Source organism: Malaclemys terrapin, chromosome 1 (genome assembly GCF_027887155.1).
Source record: "Malaclemys terrapin pileata isolate rMalTer1 chromosome 1, rMalTer1.hap1, whole genome shotgun sequence".
In the NCBI taxonomy this organism is placed as follows: domain Eukaryota; kingdom Metazoa; phylum Chordata; order Testudines; family Emydidae; genus Malaclemys; species Malaclemys terrapin.
The window spans coordinates 127,681,997-127,705,100 of NC_071505.1; the positions used below are offsets into that span (position 1 = coordinate 127,681,997).

Here is a 23,104-nt window from a genome sequence, read left to right on the forward strand (position 1 = left end):
ATTTATTTAATTTCTTTCTTAATTTGTAGGAGTATCCCCAGAATTATTATGAAAAGAAAAGTACTTTATCAAAATGGTGGTGCAATCTGACCTGAATTGATGAGAAATGGCCATTGAATCAGGTGTTTCATCTGGAGGAGAGTGCAAATGTTTGCCCCAAGGAACAATAGCTGCCACAGACTTTTTGCTTCCTTATTGTAAGGAAAGTCACATGGGCACCATCAGCCCCACCCCTTAGTTCCCCTTAATGTAGATTTACAAGTTACTAGAGTACCTCTGATAAGGAAGTGAAGGACACTCTCTAAAGTGCAGCTCTGCCCTTATCTGAAGCACGTAAGCAAATGTTTTAACAAAAGGCTGAAATTTTAAAATAAAAATATTACCCCCTTTTCTTTGAAGGAAAGCCAGGAAGATTATAAGACTCAACTGGTTTTAACAGAAAAGAAATAGTGACTGGAAAAACATCAGGAAGTGCTCAGCTCAAGAGACTTTAAGGCCTGTTGGTGCAACTTCAAGGGAAGGTAAAAACAAAGCTAAAATAATAATTTATGCTGATTTTTTTCCCCCTTCACTTGGTTTTCTGTTAGACTATGCTAGGCCATTTCTGACTATTTGAACAATCAAGTGTTGTATATGTGAACTTTCATTCATATCGAAATGTAACTGTTTATAATCTATTAGTGAAACAGCTGTTCCATTTTGTTCTTTTTAACTCAATACTTTGTCACTTCAAAAAAATGATTGGGCTAGAAATGGAAAAAGCTGGAGGTCCCTTAGGATCATTAGAACCAAAATATTCAGAGCTCTTACACAGCTGGCTTACAAAACTTGTGAAAACATTACTCAGTGTGCTTTAAAAGAAAGTTCTGTTTGTCTAGTTGAACAGGGCAAAGTTCTCCTCTACAATCCATGCTGTGTATACCTTTTGTCTGTCGAACTTTAATTCATGTCAATGGAAGATTCACCCAGTGAGTTTATGCAGAATGTGCATCTTCACCTCCTTGTTCTGTGAGACCAGCTCAGATCTCAAAGGCTACACAGGTTGCAGCCAGGGGCAGCTCTGCTCCAGGCACCAGCGCGTTCCTGGGGCGGCAAGCCACAGGGGGCAGCCTGCCGGTTGCTGTGAGGGCGGCAGTCAGGCTGCCTTTGGCAGCATGCCTGCAGGAGGTCCACTGGTCCTGCGGCTTCGGCGGTAATTCGGAGGCAGGGACGCTGAACATGCGGCACCGGCGGACCTCCCGCAGGCATGCTGCCGAATCTGCGTGACCAGCGGATGGCCCGCAGGCAAGCCGCCGAAAGCCGCCTGCCTGCCGTGCTTGGGGCAGCAAAAACCATAGAGCCGCCCCAGGTTGCAGCTGGGTCAATAATTGAATGTGAGATTTCTCCATCTCTAACCAAAATAATCTTTTAGATCCTTACTTAGTAGTAGTGGTGATTCATTCTTCTCTCTGAGTAATAATCACTAAACCAGGCCCCAGAATGGAATTAATGATCACTGTGAAGCTGAAGATTTGATGTATTGGCTGTGGCATAAATATGAACTCTTAGCCATTTATGAGTGTATTGAAAGTCAATTTGTATGTTCTGTTTAAGCTGTCTGTCTCCTTTACAGTCCCTGACCTTTCTATGACCTGACCTTCCCATTACCTTCCCTTCAGCTCTGAGTATAGGATGTTCCTCCTGGACAGCCATAAACTAGGCAGGGAATTTCTCCTCTTCTGTGAGGAATATACCTGAAAGCATGTTCCTGTAGCCTGGATTTGTTGCATGTCAGTTTCTCTCCTGACTCATTAAAGAGCCAGGGGAGGTTTGCATAAGAATAGGAGTGTTTAACTTTTAGTGTCCTGGTGAAATTCAACTTTTGTTAATTATAAATAACCCCTTCAGTTGGGGGTTAGATAAGATATCCTTAACTTCCTGGCCTAAAAAGCTGCTGTGTTCTATCCAGAAGCAACTGCGTGTCAGTAGTAGGGGAAGCTGATGCTTGCCTACGTCCATAGGGATGTTATAGCTGATTTAATGTTTATTTGTAAACTGAGTTGAGATTCTTGGATGAAGGGTACTGTAAAAGCAGTGCTTAGATATCACAGCGATGGGCGCGCTAGGAATACACAGTGGCATTGCTTCCAGTCCTCCTTTACTGGCAGGACCAATGTTGGCACATTTGGGGAGCTTTTAAGGTGGCAGGGGAGGGGCTTATAAGTGAGAAAGTGTTCTGAAAGAAGTCTAAGAACTACTGTCCCCTTTAAAAACAAAACAAAAACTCTGGTGCCCAGTTCCACTTTCAGTCACATTAGACAGTGCATCTGCATATAAACAGGGGCAGAACTGAAAGAAAAAAGCATGTGTGAGCATGTGATAATTCAGTGAGAGAAGCTGTTATCTAGTCAGTTTTTCCTGCGCTGCCTTATATTTAAGTTTGTTTTTCAAAACAGGTTTTACAGTAAATCATCCAAGCTTCTTGCATAACCCGAGAAGTGAAGCAATAAGATACAGACTAGAAATCCAAGCTGGACTTCTTAATCTATCTTCTGTCTGGGTTAGGGACTGTCTATAACTCTGTGTACAGCGCCTAGCACAATGGAGCTCCAAAGTGCTACTGTAATTCAGCTACATAAGGGTAAAATAATCTCTATTTCTTGCATTTGTTATCTTTCTCTGGAAAAACAAACAAACCCTTCATTCCCAAACAGACCTGTCCTGTCATAAAGGAAAGGCAGAACAGCACTATACTACTGTAAAAGGAAAGGCAAATCAAAATATTTGTTATGCTATTCTGACACTTCAATGCAGCAACAGCGCAAGACTCAAAGCCCATGTATCATTTCCACATCAATAACGATGAGGAGAAGGTAGTCCTACAGAGCAGCGTAGATCATTTCGGAGCTAGGTCCATTCAAACAAAATGGATTGTGTAATGGATGCTAGATTGGATTATACTGTTCAGCTACAGTATAGATAGAAATGTGTAAAATACCTTGTTTAAACAAACTCAGCCATAACTGGCACAGCATTAAAGGATCTTGTGATGAACACATCTGGTGTGGCCTTAAGCAAGCACATCTGGCCAGTCCATATCTGCTACAGAGGAACATGACATAGAGGGGAGTAGTGAGAGGGAAAATGAAGGTGTGTGGTGTTTGGCTTTTTTTCCAACTTCTGAGTACAGCACTGGAGAGACGGATACTGGAATACTGTGTCCAGTGCTGGTGTCCACATTTTGAAAGCTATCTTAAGAAACTGGAGAAGATACAGAGACAAGATACAAAAATGATTTGAGGGTTAGAAAAAATCTGTTAGAACGAGAGATTTAAAGAGCTTAATTTGTTAAGCTTTATCTAAAAGAGGATCAAGAGGTGACTTGTTTAAAGTGCACAAATATCTTCATGCAGAGAAAATATTGGGTAATAAAGAGCTATTTAATCTTGCAGAGAACAATATAACAAGAACCAATGGCGGGAAGTTAAAACCAGAGCAATTAAAATTTTAAAAAGGCACAAATTTTTTAACAGTGAGGGTGATTAACCACTGGAACAAAACACCAATGGAAATGGTGGATCTTCCATCTCTTGGTGTCTTCAGATTAAGACTGGATGCCTTTCTGGAAAACATGTTAACCAAACACAAGTTATCGAGCTCAATACAGGGGGAACTAGGTGAAATCTATGGCCAGGGTTATGCAAGTGGTCAACACAGATGATTTAATGGTGCCTTCTGGCCTTAGAATCTATGAATTTCACCCATACTGTTGCCAAACTCAAGCATACCAAAATAATTATAACACGCATTTTAGTTTGGGGGGGGGGGAGAGTCTTTTGATGGGTGGGGTTTTTTTTGTTTTTCTTTGTCTTTTTCCTTTGATCTTCAGACTCTAGTGCGCACTTGTTTCACATTTCCAAGCTTCTCTGTAATCGTGATGACTAGAAATTTCTTTTACTTTTAAAAAAAAAACAAAAAACAGCTGAGATTCACATGGGGTTTAAAACAATACCTACCCGATATCACAAGACTTGTGACTGGCAACATGTCAGCCAGTTCATGGGAAGTACCACAATGACATGACACTTTTTCAGTAGAAAGTCTACAGGAAAATAAAGGAGGGAGGTAAACATTGTGTCAGCTCAGATGTCTGTGAACTCCAAAAATTTTGAAAAACAAGGCCAGGCAGACAGAGAATGAGCCAATATCAGGTCTCTCCAAATCATCCTCAATAAAAACGCTTCCTGTTTCCTCCAAGATACTTAAATTCCAGCAAGGCCTAGGGAATAATATACCAGTTCTGGTTTCAGCTTCCTTCAGGGATTCCTGAGCATGAGTAAAGACAAATAAATACATACACTAAAAAGCTGCCTTTTCAGAAACTCTCATCTAAAAGCAGGTTCCTGAGGAAATGAACTCTCTCAATCAACAGGCCTGGTCAGTCTCTGTTCAGAGCTCACCTGTGGTGGTCAAGGAGTGACATGGTAATGAAGAGGGAAGTCTTCTGTAAACAACAATTCTAAACCACAAATTCAGACTTAAAACTTTTAGTTAAACAGTGTAATAAACTAATTATGGATTATTTCTTCCTTTACTTACCTGCCATGACCTGGCTTTAGGTGCTCTCCCTGTCATCTGCAGTAGTGACATTTCTGATGCCTAAAGCAATTTAGAGAATATGGCTTCTCAGTTCAGGGGCTTGGCTTCACTGTTTTAAGCTGAGTTATAACTCGTGTTGCCCTAACTCCAGTCCCATCCACACGCTTGGGGGACATGGTGTTTTTAACTCAAGTGGGCTGGCCAATTGGGGGGAGATATAAGCTACTACACAAGTGAGCACTACTAGTTGGCTGCTTACACAGCTACTCAGTAGGGTGGACACAGGTGAGCACTGCTAGTCCTCCAGTACTTTTCCAAATTTCCCCCTACGTGCCCAGAAAGGACAGATAATTTCTCCCACAATTCACTAGGAAAGAATTCATGGAGCAGTACAGCTTAGTGCAGTACAAAGATCCACGGGATGCACCTCCCAGAAGTCCTTGCGACACATATGAGCAAGTACAGCACCAGCGTAGACTCACCTCCTGTGTTCTCTTGCAGTGCGTCTAGTCTGACTCAAGCAAGGCTGACTCAAGAGGAGTAACTCAACCGTAGATAACTCAGGTTAACTCAGCAGTGAAGACATACCCTAGATGCTAGGACATATCACAAAGGAATAAATTCCCAAGTCAGATTGGCAGAGACCCTGAGGGGTTTTTTTGCGTTCCTCTGCAGCGTGGGGAATGAATCACTTGCTGGCTTCAGCTAGAGTAAATGGTGTCTTCACTGTAACTCGACCTCTTTAAATCAAGATTTGAGGACTTAAATAACCTCTGGCTGAGTTACTGGCCTGTTACAGGGATGGGTGAGGTTCTGTGACATGTGATGTGCAGGAAGTGAGACCAGATCATGATGGTCCCTTCTGGCCTTAGTCTGTGAGTCTGTCTTCAGGAAACCAAGTGCTGAAACCTAGTGTTAGGCCAGGTCTAATGCGAGATGCTACTTCTCTTGCAATCCTTTCCATGACCCTTAGATCTCCTGTTTCTGACCTTGTGAGATGGTGATAATCCTGAAGAGTCCCCAGACTCACACTTCCTTTGTGCCAAGAGGGCATAAATAGTCCTGTTGACTTCAGAGGGGCTACTCTCCTAAGCAAAGCTGCTGCATCAGGCCCAGAGCTAGTGAATGGCCCTATTCACTTGCAGGTTGGGTTCTTCCAGGATGAAAGTTGTTAGGTGCATAAGAGCTTATTTGCAGGAATCTGAAAGGGTGAGGTCCTCTCTAGACCCTCCTCCCCTAGTGGGGAGACAGTCTATTATATATCATCCAACTTTGAAAGAGATGTAAAACAAAGGTCCTGGCCATCTCATGTGAATGAAGTTGCCATGTGCTCTTCTTGTGACTCTGCTGACAGCAGGGTTATTTATAATACATTATTTTGTAACTGTTTTTTTCCCTGGAGAAAACTCCATCTTGTCAAATCTTGGGGAGCAATCTTGTCTCCCATTTTAACCATATCTTATTGTTCCAGTCATTCTCAGAAGCCAGGACACATCCTTCCAGTTGAGGATCAGGCTTCCTGAGGACCCTATCAATATTGCCCTCCTCCAAAGAAATTGAATTTCAACATATACAGAGTCTTAGCCTGGGAACCCTGAGGCATCTGTAAAAGTAGGAGGATGCATATGCAAAGCCCTCTAATGTTGTTCTATGATATGAATTTGGCAGCAGGCAAATTCTTTCCATGCTTCCCTACAAAATATCCATTCCATTAAGGGCCCAGTGATCTCCCCTTCTGCAGCCACTTCTATCTGACTCTCTTGTAGCTATGACAACTTGGCAATAGCAGCCTTTAATGGCTGCCTGAATCTGAGCCTTTAGTTGCTAGGATATCCTAATGCATAGGCATATTAACCTTGCATTGCAGTCTTGTGGAAAGCCTTCTGGCTCATCCGTAAAAGGGGGTTGTGATAAATTGTTACTGTCACTTCTTCAGTGTTTCTTTTCAGAACTTGTGCCTGGTTCTTATTTACTAGCAATGGGAAGGAGTTTTAAAAGGGTCAGGAATGACCCCTAATGCTCCCCTGCTAGCACAAGGGCTCTTTGTGTCATCCCTGCCTCCAGCAGGTGTCAGGAATGGGAATAGGAAGAGGGGAAGTGGGTGGGAGAGGGGCAGGGAAGTGATGTGGCTGGAGAACAGAATATTGACCTACAGCTACACCTTGCTTCCTGGAAACCTTCAGAAGCGGTGTAAATTAGAGGAGCCCAGAGGCTGCTCTTACTTCTTACACTGGGGGCTGGGCAGGACTCTGAACCAACCCTGGATACAGGAGTTACAAAGGTATTTTTACAGCCATGTGTGCATTCCTGCCCCACATGCAGGGATGGGATAACTGAAAACCAGGCCCTTGTGTCTACCCCATTCCTTTCCATCTTCAGAGTCTCTCACAACAGTTAGAATTCTTTCCTTCATTTGTTTCTTACATGTGTTTGCAATTCTCACCTCCTCTCCATCTGGTTTAATTGCTCCTTATCTGACTATGTCTTTCTGCCTCTTTCCTGATGGGTTTTCAGATTGGTTTCTATTGTAAACCAATCAGGGGCTCCTGTCCTTCAGAGCAGCCGGTGTGCTAGAGTTCATGGTGCAGCATGTGTAGGCATTGTCATTACTGCAGGCAGTAGCTACTTGGTGCAGATAGGGAGTAGTGTCCTCTCTTCTCCTATATCCCACTGTCTCATCTCTGCCCAGTAAATAGTTCAGAGTCTTTCACTTGCTCTCACTCAAATGCATCACATGCCTTATTGAAATGAACTTTACCCCAAAAGCCTGTCGGGGATAGCAAGATGTCTTTCTATGTTGATTTCATCTTAGTATATTTTCAAATGTACTAGTAGATGTTGCCTAAAATTGCAACATACCACTACTGAAAAAGGAAACACTGTGTGTGTGTGTCGCGGGGGGGGGGGGGTCAGGGTATTAAAATTAAAATCAAGGTTACGGTCTACCCTGAGCCCATAGTGACAACGGAGATTCAATTGAGGCTATTTCTGTGACTCTGTCTCTCTTGTGTTTAGTGTTCATGAAGAATTGGGGAAGGTGGCATATAAATGACTTACTAGTTCACAGAAGCCTGGGAAATCAGGCATGTGCACAAACAAGATACCCACTATGGCTAGAAACATTTTTTATCTGATCCCTCATCCCTCATGTGTCCCCCCCCACCCCAACTTTTATGATTCCTTCTCTCTGTGGTTTGCATTATTTAAATGTTTTCGGACCCAGCACTGACCTCTCTTTCCATTGCTTTAAAGACTCTAATGGCTTCCCAGACTCTAGGAATTTCCCAAAGCAGTGGCTGAAATGGGTCTTTCCACTCTAATGAAAAGCATAAGGTCTAAAATGAAATACGATTTTGAGCTGTAATATCTTCGCACAGCAGGGTAAGGTAATAGGGGCTGTAGGTTTGTAAGCTAGAACTGGACCCGAGTTACAAAGTTTACACCCCCATTTTTCTGAAATTCCTGGTTATTTGGATGTGTGGTTTTGGTTTAGGCCAAGCTCTGTTGTTAATATTTAGGTATTTGCAGTCCTCGGAGGTGGTTGGGGAGGTTGTTTTGCCTCAACAAAAACCCTTAAAATCCAATGCAACGTTAGAGTACTTTCTAAGCTGCTCCTCTTTCATATCTGACTAGTGACTGTAGCCCGACATCCTTGCTCAAGACATTGGCATGTGCATAAAGCTAAAACAGAGGAATACATGGAGGTCAGTTGCCTGTGTTTTTTATCCTAATGGAGTCATTTCAGTGTGAGGACTCTGCAGGTCTCTTGCATAGATAGAACTCCAAGGCAACAGTGGGCAGCAGTGAAATGCTTCGAGTTCCTTGGGACTTTGGCAATATCCTGGCCTGCATGGTAAATAGCCTGCATTTTTGCCTGGACTGAAGGCCCAGTGACTGTTTCAAGATCTAATAGTTTGCAAGCCATTAGGTGCTGAGGTGGCTGTTGTAGGCCATTGGAAAGCTGGGACTCATGGCTTTCCAAGGACACTTCACATGCCAATGAGGAGTCAACCACCAAAGTTATATAGAGGAAGATGAAGAAAGACAAGGAAGCTTGTTTAACTTCAGTGGGCAATTGTAGGACCTCTTGAATGTGGGAAATAGGAAATTATTAGCATGTCAGCAGCAGCGTGGAATTCAAACAGCGTATCAGACATTTTTCCTAGGAGAGGCTATCACAGACGAGATATTAAAGTTAATCTTCTAACTTTTCTTTGCTACATTTTTAGTTAGTTAAAGGTCAATGATAAAAGTATTGGGCAAAAAAAAATAATGCAGTACATTAGGTGACAAGCTTGCTATAAGACCTCATGTTTTGTGACTTATCAGGGCAGAAAAGCACATTGACAGACTAATACAGATGCTTTCAGGACCTTTTCTAAGCATGTGTCCCAGGCAGCACCTTCCCCCATCTGCTATTACGGAGTGGAAAGATGAGGAGGCTGGGGGGTCTTTTCCCATACACTAGGGAGAAAGGATTGGTGTCCCCCAGAACTGGGGGTTTGGAAGCAGGTCCACTGTGGTCTCTGTTCTTAGCGCAGCATTCTGGCCTGCAATCCAGCCACTGAGTCCCTCCCCCACACACAGCGATGTTGCTGTGTCTGTTCCCAATGGAGGTGCTGAAGATTTAGAAATTCAGCTGATGTAAATCAACACAGCTCCACTGACTTCAGTGGAGCTATGCTGGTTTACACCAGTGGAGATCTGGCCCTCAGTACACAATACAGTAACTCCTCACTTAACGTCGTCGTCCTGGTTAATGTTGTTTTGTTTTGTTTCGTTGCTGATCTATTAGAGAACATGCTCGTTTAAAGTTGCGCAATGCTCCTTTATAACGTTGTTTGGCAGCCGCCTGCTTTGTCCACTGCTTGCAGGAAGAGCAGCCCGTTGGAGCGAGTGGTGGGGGCTTGGAATCAGGGTGGACCAGCAGCCCTCCTAAGTTTTCCAGCAGGCTCCTGTTTGCTGTGAAGAGGGAGGGAATAGGGGTGCTAATGTCATGGTGTCCCCCTGCCCTCACTCCTGTACCTCATTTCCACAGGAAGGGGGGCAAGACACAACAGGACTCAGGATGGAGGGAGCTTGCTGGCAGCAGCTGCTGTCTCAACTTGCTGATCTACTTAAAAAGGCAGTGTACTTAAACTCGGGTCAGTGTACTTAAAGGAGCAATGTGCGTCTCCCTCTCTCACACACACACACACACACACACACACACACACTGTGTGTGTGTCTGTCTCTCTCTGCCATGCTGTGTCGCCTCCCTCCATTAGTGCTGCCTTGTAGAGTGTGAGGCTGCATTAACAACAATGTGTTAATCCTTGAGGGCTCAGCCAAGTACTAGTTCATCATTTAGCAGTAAGGCATTCCCTGGGAAATATTCAGCCAATCGCTCAGACAAACAGGTTTGTTTACATTTGCAGGAGATAATGCTGCCTGCTTCTTGTTTACAATGTCATCTGAAAGTGAGAACAGGCATTTTCAGGGCACTGTTGTAGCCAGTATCACAAGATATTTATGTGCCAGAAGTGCTAAAGATTCATATGTCCCTTCATGCTTCAACCACCATTCCAGGGGGACATGCGTCCATGCTGATGACGGGTTCTGCTTGATAACAATCCAAAGCAGTGCAGACCCATGCATGTACGTTTTCATCATCTGTGTCAGATGCCACCAGCAGAAGGTTGATTTTTCTTTTTTGGTGTTTCCGGTTCTGTAGTTTCCATATTGGAATGTTGCTCTTTTAAGACTTCTGAAATCATGCTCCACATCTCGTCCCTCTCAGATTTTGGAAGGCACTTCAGATTCTTAAACCTTGGGTCAAGTGCTGTAGCTATCTTTAGAAATCTCACATTGGTACCTTCTTTGTGTTTTGTGAAATCTGCAGTGAATGTTCTTAAAATGAACAAAATGTGCTGGGTCATCATCCGAGGCTGCTATAACATGAAATATATGGCAGAATACGGGTAAAACGGAGCAGGGGACATGCAATTCTCCCCCAAGGAGTTTAGTAACAAATTTAATTAACACATTTTTTTAACGAGCGTCATCAGCATGGAAGTATGTTCTCTGGAATGGTGGCCAAAGCATGAAGGGGCATACAAATGTTTAGCTTATCTGGCACGTAAATACCTTGCAATGCCAGCTACAAAAGTGCCACGCAAATGCCTGTTCTCACTTTCTGGTAACATTGTAAATAAGAAGCAGGCAGCATATCTCCCCTAAATTTAAACAAATTTATTTGTCTTGGCGATTGGCCGAACAAGAAGTAGGACTGAATGGACTTGTAGGTTCTGAAGTTTTATATTTTGTTTGAGTGCAGTTATGTGTATTAAAAAAAAATCTATATTTGTACTTTCACGACAGAGATTACACTACAGTACTTGCATGAGGTGAATTCAAAATTACTATTCCTTTTATCATTTTTACAGTGCAAATATTTGTAATAACAAATATACACTTTGATTTCAATTACAACACAATACAATATATATGAAAATCTAGAAAAAAATCCAAAATATTTAATAAATTTTAATTGGTATTTTATTGTTTAACAGTGCAATTAATCTCGATTAATTTTTTTGAGTTAATCACGTGAGTTAACTGTGATTAATCGACAGCCCTACTACAAACATGACAGTTAGACGCTTCCTTTAAAAAAAGCTGAGATTCTTGTATCTTTTGATGAATCCGGGAGCTGGGGGTTTAAGAAACTCCAAATATCATGAGGCTCGCATTAACATCATAAGAGTTGTCAACACTGCAAAGTTTTATAGTTGGGGAGGGGCTGATGCAACCCAGCAGAGAGCGGGGGTAAATGTGGATTTAGTGAAATTTGCACACAGGATGTGCTTTAGTTAATGGCAATCTTTTCTTCCATCACATCCTTGTAAGAATCAGTATTAATATAACAACCTTTCCTGTTCCCTGCATTCTTCCCAAAGTTAACAGCTTCCCAATTGCGTCTGGTATCTCTCGCACCGATCTCCAACCCACCCATGCTAGGAATTGCTGCCCAGTTTGACATACACCAAGTTCCTTTCTCTCCTCCTTCATAATAGTTTGAAAATTCAGCTGTTCCAAGGAGCATCCCCTCAACAATGACCATGTGCCACTTTGCTTGATCACTCTACTGTAACTATTTGTGCCTTTAGATTGTAAGATCTTTGCATCAGGGACTCTGCCTAGCATAGGAATATTTCTATATTGCATAGGGGCTTCCTGGGTCATTAAGTCCAATCCAATGCTATCACAGACAACTCTATTTTTTTAAGCCCATTTAATAAACGTATCAAGCTCTATGTCAAAACTAGCAAGGTTGTTTGCCCCCACCAGAATGTTATCCCAGAAATGCGGCAAAGGTTACCTCCTGTAAAGCACCATGTACGTTTGCATCAACTTAGAAACAATAACATGTGGAAAGTTTCTGGCAAAAACCATCCCCTTTCCTGAATGATATTCCAGAAACCATGTTAGGGTAGCCAAACCTAATTCAAGCCACCAAAAAATAATGGGAGAGGGAGCATGCTGTAGTGGCTCCTTGCCCTCTGAGACTCATTCTTCCAGATCTATAAAGTTGCTTGGACAAGCCACTCAACCTCTCTGTAAAATAATACTTCCCTGGCTTACGGGCGCTGTGAGGCTCAAGTCATTGAAGTTTGTAAGGTGCTTTGGTGAAAGGCTCTATAGCAATGCCAAGTATTATTCAGCATTAAGAAAAATGATGTGCTCCCTAAGCCATTAAGACTAACAAGGAATCTGTCCTTGTAGGGGCAAGATGAATTCAACCAGTGATGCCAACATGGAAGAGATCTCTCTGGAGGATGAGGATAGAGACACCGTGGAATACAAAGTTCTTATGGCATATGCCCAGCGACGACTCTCCGTGAGTAAATATGGGCAACTTCTGAAAAGGGAGGCGAAGACCTTGAAAGGATCGTCTACAGAGAGAGGGGAAAGGGAATGTATGCCTCAGTTCGGTAAGGGTGAGACACACCAAGAACTGTCAGTCCAGGACAAAGGGCCCACTGCCCAACGTAAAAAGCAAAAGAAGAAAAAGTTTATCTGGCGACGCCTGCTGCTTTCCTGTGCCAGAGGAGAGAGGGAGGAGGGCCCACAGGAGCTAGCCACGAACCAAGACACCGTGAATGGGTATGGCTTAAAGATGCCGATGGCACTCCAGATATCAGAAGGTGGGAGCCTGAACAGTTTCTCTTTCTGTCTCCAGTCCCTTATTCATGCTGGTTTCTATTTCTCTCTTAAATAGCTTATTGATGGCTGATAATGCTGCCTTTCTCCTTTATTTTTTAATATATTCTTTCATGCCAGCTGTGGGAATAAAATTGCCAGTCCTGCTCCCTAAACACAAAACAGAGTAGATTCATGCTTGTAATACACCTTTTAGTCTCCAGACTCTGAACCTATACACTGGCCATGAATATCCTCCCATAATCGTACAATTGCACAAATTTGCATTTCCAAGCACTAGCTTGTTCCCTGAACTTGGCTAGAGAATGTAATGAAGAGTAGTTTAAAAAAAAAACAATAGATGTGGGCCAGACTGCAGTCTCCTATGGTAAAATCAGCAAAGAGAGAACTGCACACAATACTCTAGCTGAGGCCTAATCAGTGCTGGGTCAAGAGGAAGAATTACTTCTCGTGTCTTGCTTACAACACTCCTTGCTTACAATACATCTCAGAATGATGTTTGCTTTTTTTTGGCGAGTGTTACACTGTTCACTCTTATTTTAGTTTGTGATCCACTATGAACCCCAGATCTTCTTCTGCAGTTTCCATCCTAGGCAGTCATTTCCCATTTCCTGTGTGTGCAACTGATTGTTCCTTCCTAAGTGGAGTACTTTGCATTTGTCCTTATTGAATTTCATCCTGTTTTCTTCAGACCATTTCTCCAGTTTGTTCAGATAATTTTGAATTTTAATCCTATCCCCCAAAGTACTTGCAACCCTTTCCAGCTTGGTATCATCTGCAATCTAAGTGTACTCTCTAAATAGAACTGGATGCAGAACTGATCCCTGCAGGACCCCACTCAATATGCCCTCCTAGCTTGACTGACCACTGATAACTACTCTCTGGGAATGGTTTTCCAACCAGTTATGCACCCATCTTATAGAAGCTCCATCTAGGTTGTACTTCCCTAGTTTGTTTGAGAAGGTCATGCGCTGGCTCTGCACCCCCGGTGTCCTCTGCTCCCTGGCATCATGGCTGAAATGGAAACACTGTACCAAGGCTTTTCTAACTTTTCCCACAGCAGCCACCATTACTGCAGGATCCCTCTTAAAAGGGGTTCCCTACTGAAGAGGGAGGGCAAGGTAACACAGCCCCTGGCTGGGTGCCTTCTCCTGAGGAATCTCCATGGGACCCCAGAAAGGTATGGGTCATGTTCCCAGCCCCACCCCCATCCATTGCAGGCCTACCACATGGCCCAGGGATCCCAACCCTACAGAGAGCTCTCCATGGGGTCTTGAGAAGAGGGAACAATGCCACAGAAGTGGCTGAGCCTACCCTCCTCTGTGCAGCAGGCAGGAATGCTGCATGTAGAGGGTGCCTATCTCCATGCTCAGATTTAGGGGGCCACTCTCTGGCCGATTATCAGTGATTTATCGTCCACCCAGTATCCAAAGGCCATCCCTTAGATAAGGTGCTGTGTCATGGCTGATGAGACTCCACCAGGTCTCCATGGGCAACTAGCTCATGCCCTAGAGCACAAGGGTCAAGATAGGTGATAGAATAGCCTTGTTTACCAGGTACATCAACCTCTTGCAAGGTGGCCCCAGTGTTCTACTCAGAGTAAGCCTTTTGTCCCAGCTTCAGTATTATTGGCTGAATTACCTCCTGTGATAAGTCATTGCCTTCTCCCCCCTTTGCTATATCTACAGGGCCTCCTAAAACAACCCATAACTCATATCTTCAATCCAGTCACCCCACCAGCTTCTAAACCCTCCCAAATATCTAGGACAAGCCACCCAACCAGTCATCCTCCCAGCTGTCAGAGCTGGTTACATCTATCGATACAAGCTCTCTGCCTATTCCTCCTACCCTTGTGGATAAGTGGGCCTAACCCGACTCTTCCATTGACAAAAATAATTTCCCACCTCAAGATGCCATCTCCCACCACATACTTTTTTTTTTTTTTTTTTTTTTAATTTCCTGCCCAGACATTATTAAGAAAGGTCATGTTTTAGTAATCTGACATTCTTTTCAATGTAATATAAATCAACCAGCAGGTGGCAGTGTGAACTCAACTACAAATGCTATTTTCTTCATGTTTCCCCCATCAGTACCATAAGAGGTAGGGTTTGGTCCTAAAACCAGGCTTCACCAATACGGTAGCAGATTACTATCCCAAGCCCCAAAACAGCGAACGCACGTTTGCAGGGGAACCTGCTATTTGTAGCAATGTGGGATGCAGGCATCCTGCAGGAAAGCAGGGTGCTTGCTGGGATCATTTGTATATCAGTCCCAGATTGTCTTTCTAGATCAGACACCAGCTCAGCTATGAACTCTGGGACCAACATTTCCAAACCTGGGTACCTAATGTTAGGCTTCCAAATTCATGTTTAGGCAGTGGACAAGCTCAGCAGCAACCTCCCGCTCAGTTGGTTGGTATGAGAGAGCTCCCGTTTGGCTGACTGACCACACTGATATTTATAGATCACAAAGGTCCTGGATAGAGTCTTAGCTGCTGCAGGTAGGGGGGGTGGGGGTGTCAGTCAGCCAGCCCGGCCACTGGATAAAGGGCTCTGTTAATGGTCATGTCTACTCCGGCCTCTTGCCATACAAGACAAACACAGAGAACTCCCAGCCTGGGGGAGAGGGAGAGATTGTCTTTTATTAAAACTCATCACCACAGTGTTTTATACAATTGGGCATAGATGAACCAGCCGTTTACAATATCGCAATACAACCAGCTCTAAAAATTGCTATCCTAAGGATAGGATCTCCAGATGTTCTGATTTTATAGGGACAATCCCAATATTTGGGGCTTTGTCTTATGTAGGCGCCTATCACCCTCACCCCCGTCCTGATTTTTCACACTTGATGTCTGGTCACCCTACCTAAAGAGCAAAACAATCTCATCTTCTAATGTGCAATAGTCTCCAGAGGTACAAAGGCGTGCAGTAACCCATGAACATCACATACTATCTTCTACTGGGAGAGCTACTGCTCAGATAATGGAAAAAGTTTGAGGTGTATCGTGGGTGTCTATATTCCCCTCCACTCCTAATTACAGCCACCTGACCCTGAAGAGCAGCAAGACTCTGTGATAGGGAAATGTGCCTCTTGATCTTGTCCTGTTCTTCCTCCTCAGGGTTCTGTGAATGCTAATGAGTTGTGCTTGATTGAGGGACTAACCAGCAGAATTTCTTTTTTCCAGGTGAGACACAGGATTTCCTCCACGTTGCAGACAGACTTGCTAAGATAGTTAATGCCAGGTCGCACTCAGCTCCCCAGGGAGTGGGTTTCAGAGCACTAGAGCGCACTCCAAGTCTAGAGGCAGATGGCAAATTCCCTCAGCAAGAGGGAGGTGAAAAAGGTAAGATTGATTGACTGAGGTAGCACAGTGAAATTACTCAAAAACAACGAGTCCGGTGGCACCTTAAAGACTAACAGGTTTATCTGAGCATAAGCTTTCGTGGGTAAAAAAAACTTTGTCAGATGCATCAACTACTCAGTGCATGATCCTATATAGTTAGAGCTACAGTCTGGATACTGTATAACAGTAATTGGGGAAGGCTTGTGCTGAAGAAACGAGCTCGTTTTCTGGTTATTCAAGTTCCAGGTACCCCTCCTACCACTGTTGTTGTTGTTGTTAATTTGTGTTACAGGAGGCACCAGCTGAGATCACAAACACTTAGTAGCACACAGTAGAGGCTAGCACAGTAGAGCCCTGCTCTCAGTTGGGGCCCCTGCGTGCTACTGTAATACAAATAATTAATAAAGCTCTTGAAAATGTTGAAGTCTGAATTGAACGTGACAGAGAGCCTGGGTGGGGAAACAGAGGCACAGGTAGATGAAATGACTTGCTGCAGGCTGAAGGCAGAGCCAGGAATAAATCCGTAGTCTTCTGATGCCAAGCCCAGTGCCTTATTCACTGGACCATGCTGCCTTTGAGGGTTGCTGTCTCCTTCAGCAAGGTGACTGCACTGACTGCATGATCCATTGGCTACACTATATATCTGGATCATTTGTTTTTCACAGTCTCAGTGAGGTTTTCAGAGCTCTCTTTTCATTCAGAGGAGGGCTGCCAGCCATGGTAGCATGTTCCTTGCTCCGCTTGTTTGGCCAGCGGACTCTCCATAGCTTGCCAGAGCTGCCACTAGCAGCTGTTGCTCCTGACTTGGGGGGTGGAGCCTTGTACTCCCACTAGCCACTTCAGGCTCTTGCCTCCAATATCAGATGCTCTTTGAAGAAAGCAAGAATAACTGAGGGATTAAACCCCAGCCCCATTCCCTGACTGGAACAAAACTCTATACGGCATAATAAATGGCTGGAACTCGTAACAGACAAAACATCTCCTATTCCAGACTGCTATAAACCTCTGCCTAAAACCTACATACAGGTCTGTCGTATAATTTTACCTGGTTCAAGCCACACAAGGGGAGTTGTTTTCTTACAAAGCTGATCATTCTCTATGTGGTGTGGACAATGAGCTAGTTCCTTTAAGTCTGCTACCTGGATCCTGCTAGGAGAAAGTAATTGTTTTTTCCCCCCCATTCCAGATGAAGAAGAGAGGATAATAGAAACGATAGTTGCATTGTTAAGACAATCAGGGGATAAACTGGAAGAAACGGTAATATATACACATATATATTTAATGGGCATTCACCTATGTGTATGTTGCATTCACTACTGGCAAATGTATAATGAGATGATTAAGGTTGCAAAACTGTTTCATGATTTCATGAAAAACTTCCATGATTTGGACTGAGGCTTTTGTGTGCGAGGCCTCACATCTTAAAGTTTGGGCTTTAAGATTTTCAAAGGCACAAAAGAAAGTAGTTGCCTGGTTCCTATTGAATTTCAGTGGGAGTTGGACATCTAACTGCCTTTTGTGCTTCTGAAAATCTCCCCTTTTAGCATTAAGCTTGGCACATGAGTAGTTCTCAGGGACAGGGACAAGGACAGCCCTAAGCCAAAAGGTGCCCCAGGTGAGGAGCATCTTCAGTGCCCCCTTCCTTCCAATTGTTAAACTTTTGAATGCCTTATTTTTTAATTGCATTTGTACCCCATTTCAGGACTTTGGTTCACAACTTGCATGCATGATTTATCCCCATCATATAAAATGATACATTTTCACACTAGATCTGTAAATCTGTATCTATTCATTCTGTATAAAAGCAAAGAAAAAAATTGTTTCCTCTAAGCTTATAGAAACTTTTTAATTTTAAGAATAACTGAAATGTGCTAACATCAAAACCTGAAACATTTTACTTCAAACATTCTATTTTCCCTTTTGTCGCTAACAACAAAAACAGCACCTGGAGCCTGGCGCCCCCCAAGCCAGGCACCCCAAGTGGTCGCCTGGGTTGCCTGTCCCTAAATCTGGTCCTGCCCAGGGAGGTTAAACTCTCTCTGTGTAACTTTATAGGGGTGGAGGGGAAATCTTTTCAATTAAGAGTTAATATATGGAAATTCTAGCCTGAGCTTGTATAAATTGCCCCCTGCATGAATTCATTAGTTGGAGCTGAGGCTGGGATTTTCAGCACTGAAAGCATAGATCTCTATCACTTTAACTCCTGGAGCTGGTAGTGGTGGTAGATTCTTGGCCTCTACATAGATCAACCACTAGAGGGAGGACATGTTAGACGCTGAACCAATAGGTTTCACATACACAGTCAGACACCTCACTGAGAGTACAATCCTGCACACACTTTACTCATGCAAGTAATCCTCACTGAAGTCAATGGGACTATGTGAGTAAAGTAACTCCTGTGTGTAAGTTTCATAACTCTCATAGGTAAATTTGCAGGACCAGGCTCTAAGACTGAAAATGCAGACTTCTGGAGAGAGGTGCTCTCGTTTGTGGTCTAACAGTGAATATGTTGTTGAATGCAGACTCCATGGAGACGCGAGGGTGGATTTCACTTTTCCAAGCACGAGATTCCCCCTCAGTAAAACTCTCTCTGTATTTATGACTATGGCTTTAATGATTAATAGTTATCCTCCTCTTTCAGATAAAAAAGGACAAAACTTTCTATCGCTGTGTCACAAAAATGCTCTCCTATACCTTCTTCAAGAAACTCACTGATCAGTATCTGGAGGAAGTCCCAGGAGATTCTACCAGGGAGACAGAAGGCAAAATACAGTGCACTAAAGCTGCCTTTGTGATGGAAGTTACGACCAGACTTACAGCCGTGGACAACCATCCTATGAACATGGTCCTGGGGTTTGGAATAAAGTACCTCAAAGAACATTTTAGCCCTTGGATTCAGAACCACGGTGGATGGGTATGAGATTTGTTTCCTTAGAATAATAGGCTAGCACACCTATATGCAATGAACATCCTTTTGGATAGAAAACAGATGTTAGAAAATTGTACTGCTTAAATATCTCTTTTAGAGGATGAGAGTGGTCAGGAACAATATTACATGGCATAACAGACTCTTACTTGTGATCCCCTGACACCAGACATCTCAGTCTTTGCACATAAAGGCCCAGATCCCCACTGAAATCTCTGGAAGTTAGGAGCCTATATACCTTTGAGGATCTGGGACACAGTCCTTTAACCCTGTAATGTGACCTACTAGCATGGCCCCCTTTGACCAGGCAGAGTCCCAGTTCTCTACATCTTCTGTCCTGAAAGCTTCCTTAGTCTATTTATTTTAGGTCTCAAGTTTATGCCCTCTTCCATGCTGTCCCTTAAGGAATGCATTCCCACTTCTGTGCCCCCAACAGCATCTCTCCTCTTTCAGCTGCCTCCTTAGCCCACCTTTGAAAAGTCCTCCTATACCGATTCCTTCCCCAGCAATGCCTCTGTGCACCCCCACGCTGCTGAGCCACACATCTCATTTGTCTGATTTTGCCTGAGGAGTTTGCAATCAAAGGACCTTGGCATTCTGTGTTCTGCAAAGCAGTGTGGTCAGCTGTGACGCTATAAATATATTGCAGCTCTAGACTCTACATCAGTGGTGGGCACCCTGTGGCCCATACATGGCCTGTCAGGGTAATCAGCTGGCAGGCTGGGAGACAGTTTGTTTACATTGACTGTCCGCAGGCACGGCCGCCTGCATCTCCCAGGAGCCACGGTTCACCGTTTCCGGCCAATAGGCGCTGCGGGTTGCACACCACTGCTCTACATCAATTCAGATTGCTGGCATGTGGGGATGTGTGGTTGATGGCCGCACAGGTCAGTAGTGGAGGAATCCATTGTTGTGATGTACCCATTGACAGCATTTGAAAAGGGGTTATGGTCACACCTCCTATTTTACCAAGTCCTTCTCTTTTCTTCTCTCGCAGGAAAATGCCTTGGGATTATTGGACGAGGAAGAAGTAGAATAAACTTGAGCGGATTCACTCTCCAGGGCATGCTGTAGCTTTACAACAATCCAATGCCGGAGTGATTTTGAAAGGGGAGGTAGAAGAGGAGAATGCTGTGACTTGAAGGTCCCCAAGGGAAGGAAGTTTGATTACTCTTCTCGAAGCCTTTTCTTAAGGTGGAAATGTTAATCAATGTGTAGGAGAACAAGACTAGCTACTTTTCACAGTGAGCAAACACCTCACTGGCCATAGAGTGCCACCTTGTGGCTTATGGCTACCATGACTTCAGATTCCTTTTTAAACATTTTAATGGATGTATCTTCAAAAACCAGTGTGTAATCCATGCCAAGAAACACCGAGTATAAGTGAGCTACAGCTGCAAGGCCAGATTTTCATGTGCTCTGAACCCACTGATGGGGCCAGATTTTCCCACAGAGCTCAGCATGTTAAGAGCCGCAAGTGCTTTTCAGAAGCTGGCCCTTAATGCCATCATCTCACCACTTACAATCATATTGGATCCTGCTCCTGCGGTTTACAGGGCTGTCAACTCTCTCTCCATCTCCCTATCCAGGTGGATCCCATGAATGAACGATCTCATTGATTTCAGTAGAAGGGTTTAGGGTTGTATGGGGGGCGGGGGGACTAGGAGGTGAGGAAGGCTACTCTTGTCAGACTCTTAGCTCTTTACTTTCATTGTCTTCTCCTCTACATAGACCAACCACTGACCCCTTTGCATAGGTATTTTTAATTTGGCCTAGCTCTACTATATTTTTAATTATCTGGAGCCATATTGTCCTCCTAAGCATTAATTTGGCTAGTAGTCCAGAAAATACTAGTAGTGGGAAGGCTACATAATTCACAGAATTTAACTTGTCTTTTGAATAGTAAGGAAAATTAGCCTGGAGAAAGAGATGCTTCCGGTTAAAAGGTAGATTAGAAAAACTTCTGATGAAACATTCAGTAACCAGAACTGGAACTTTGACCATTGAGAATGAGCAATACACTTATGCCTCCTGCCTCCAACCATTGTATTGGAGAGAATAAATTACATTGGTGTGTCATTTAGACTACAACTGCCAGTGAAATCATTCCCAATACTGTTCCTTGATTTGTAGCCTACGTGGCTGATACTTTTTTAACTGGAAAGAGAAGGAATTTGGAACACTAGCAAAAGTTGCAAAATCCAGGAGTTCTATGCATAACTCTCCATGGGCAAATGGTTACACTTCATTATAAGACTCTACCTTTTTTCTGAGCGGGCCTTGCATTATATTTCCTCATTCTCCAATGTATTCACAAGAGATGCTGTAAATGTTGAGTGGAGGAAAGAACATGCTAACTTCTACACATCCAATTAATCTGAATTAAAGGCACAGGAAGAGTTTAAATTCTCCATTTAAAATATGCCAGTCTTTCAGCAATAACTAGGAATCAGCAGGGATCAAGTATCTTTCTAATAAATTATTTAAATTAACGTTGGAGAGATGGTGTGTAACAAACTCTGGCTTTAGCCTCAGCTACACATGACCTCAAAGTGAGTGGGTGCTTAATTTGACACAGCTTAAAGGGACCTGTCAGAGGGTTTTGCCATTTTCTCACAATCCGTCCCCCCCACCCCTGCCTTTGTGGTATCTCATTAGTCACATCTGATGAGTTAGGCTATAGACATAGATCACCTAATATATGGTGTATGCTTGACAACTATCCACCCATATTTCTCTTTCCTTCTAGCTTTCATTTTTCACTCCCCTCCACCCCCACCCCACACATTCAAAGGTGTATTATACAGAAGAGATTAGATTATGCCTATCATGTTGCAGTGTACGTCACCCCTGATGCTACATGCTGCGGCACAGCTTGAATCATAAGTGTCAAGGAAGAGCCATGACAGTTTCAAAACAAGAATCACTAAGCCTGTTACAGGGCTAGTGCCTCAGCTGCCATGAATGGGCCATATTTGCCCATATACACCAGTTGAAGATCAGGTCCCCCCGTGTTGGACTATAACAACCCTGCTGTTTCGGACTGCGAGAGGGTGGCCTCTATTACTCCCATGTGGTCGGGGGGATGTTGGTAGTGCAAAGTGAGGTAGTTGCTGTCCTATTATGAACTTGATTCAGGCAATGAGCTGATGGGGTTAAATTCCACACGCAAGCAAGCATGCACAACTCCATCGCCATCAGTGAGGTTATGCTAGAGCTGTAGTTGGCCTAGTGTGTTTCAGCCAATCAAAGACCAGTTTGTTATGAAATAAGGTGGATTCTGACTGGGGGAAGCCGTATTTATTTTCCCTAGCTTGAATCACAGTGCACCATTCAGCAGGATCCAGACAGTGCTGTTTTTAACATGCTGCAAATGGAGTAGCAGTGCTGGATCCACAGCCCTTGTCTGTTGTGGTGCTGCTAGTGAGTTAATTGCTCACCAAGAAGGACAGAGAGAGATGGAAGTTGGCTTGAATGCAACGGTGAAAATTAGCAGCTGCTTTTTATTTTGCTCCGTGTGAGTGGACTGCGCTGAGAGGGAGTTTTCCTCCAGTAGCAGGAGGGGTCAATGCAGAACCTCAGTCAAGTGAGCTGTTTCTTATTTAAATGTTCTTTCATTTTTCATACATCACAGTTACTCTTCAAGTGCAACCTACTTCTGCGGCAGAGCTCAGTCAGAACCCTTGGCCTGAGCTGATGGCTTTGGTGTGCTGTGGGGGAGCGTGTACACTTGTCCACCACTCTTGTAATGGCAGTTAAGTGCATTCATTGAAAAATCTCATTGCTGGGCCAAACACTAGTTATCCATGATGAATAAAAGAGTGCAATAAATCTACTTGTGTTTTTTGGAGTGAGGCAGCTGACAGTCACCCTGTTCTTCACCACCACCACCTCTAACCCTACCCAAGGACCTGTATTCCAGTCTTTATAGAGGGGGAACCTTTCTGGATCTTATCACTGACAGTCTGTACAGGGGCTGAGGGGTTTTTGTTGCATCCAACTGTCCCTTGTGGGAGGGTTGCTGGTGTGGGTTGAACTAGACCAGGATTATG

The 23,104-nt window shown here is 43.7% G+C and overlaps 1 protein-coding gene across 1 annotated transcript; it reads left to right on the forward strand.

Moving 5' to 3' along the window:
• The first annotated feature begins 300 nt into the window (after window positions 1–300).
• BCL2L14 (BCL2 like 14) lies at window positions 301–22,883 on the forward strand. The gene is made up of 6 exons (XM_054016323.1): window positions 301–521; window positions 12,343–12,764; window positions 15,968–16,126; window positions 17,313–17,383; window positions 18,768–19,040; window positions 20,050–22,883. Exons 2-6 carry the CDS (start codon window positions 12,350–12,352, stop codon window positions 20,089–20,091), a joined length of 960 nt encoding a protein of 319 aa, XP_053872298.1. The 5' UTR covers window positions 301–521; window positions 12,343–12,349; the 3' UTR covers window positions 20,092–22,883.
• The last annotated feature ends 221 nt before the right edge of the window (window positions 22,884–23,104 follow it).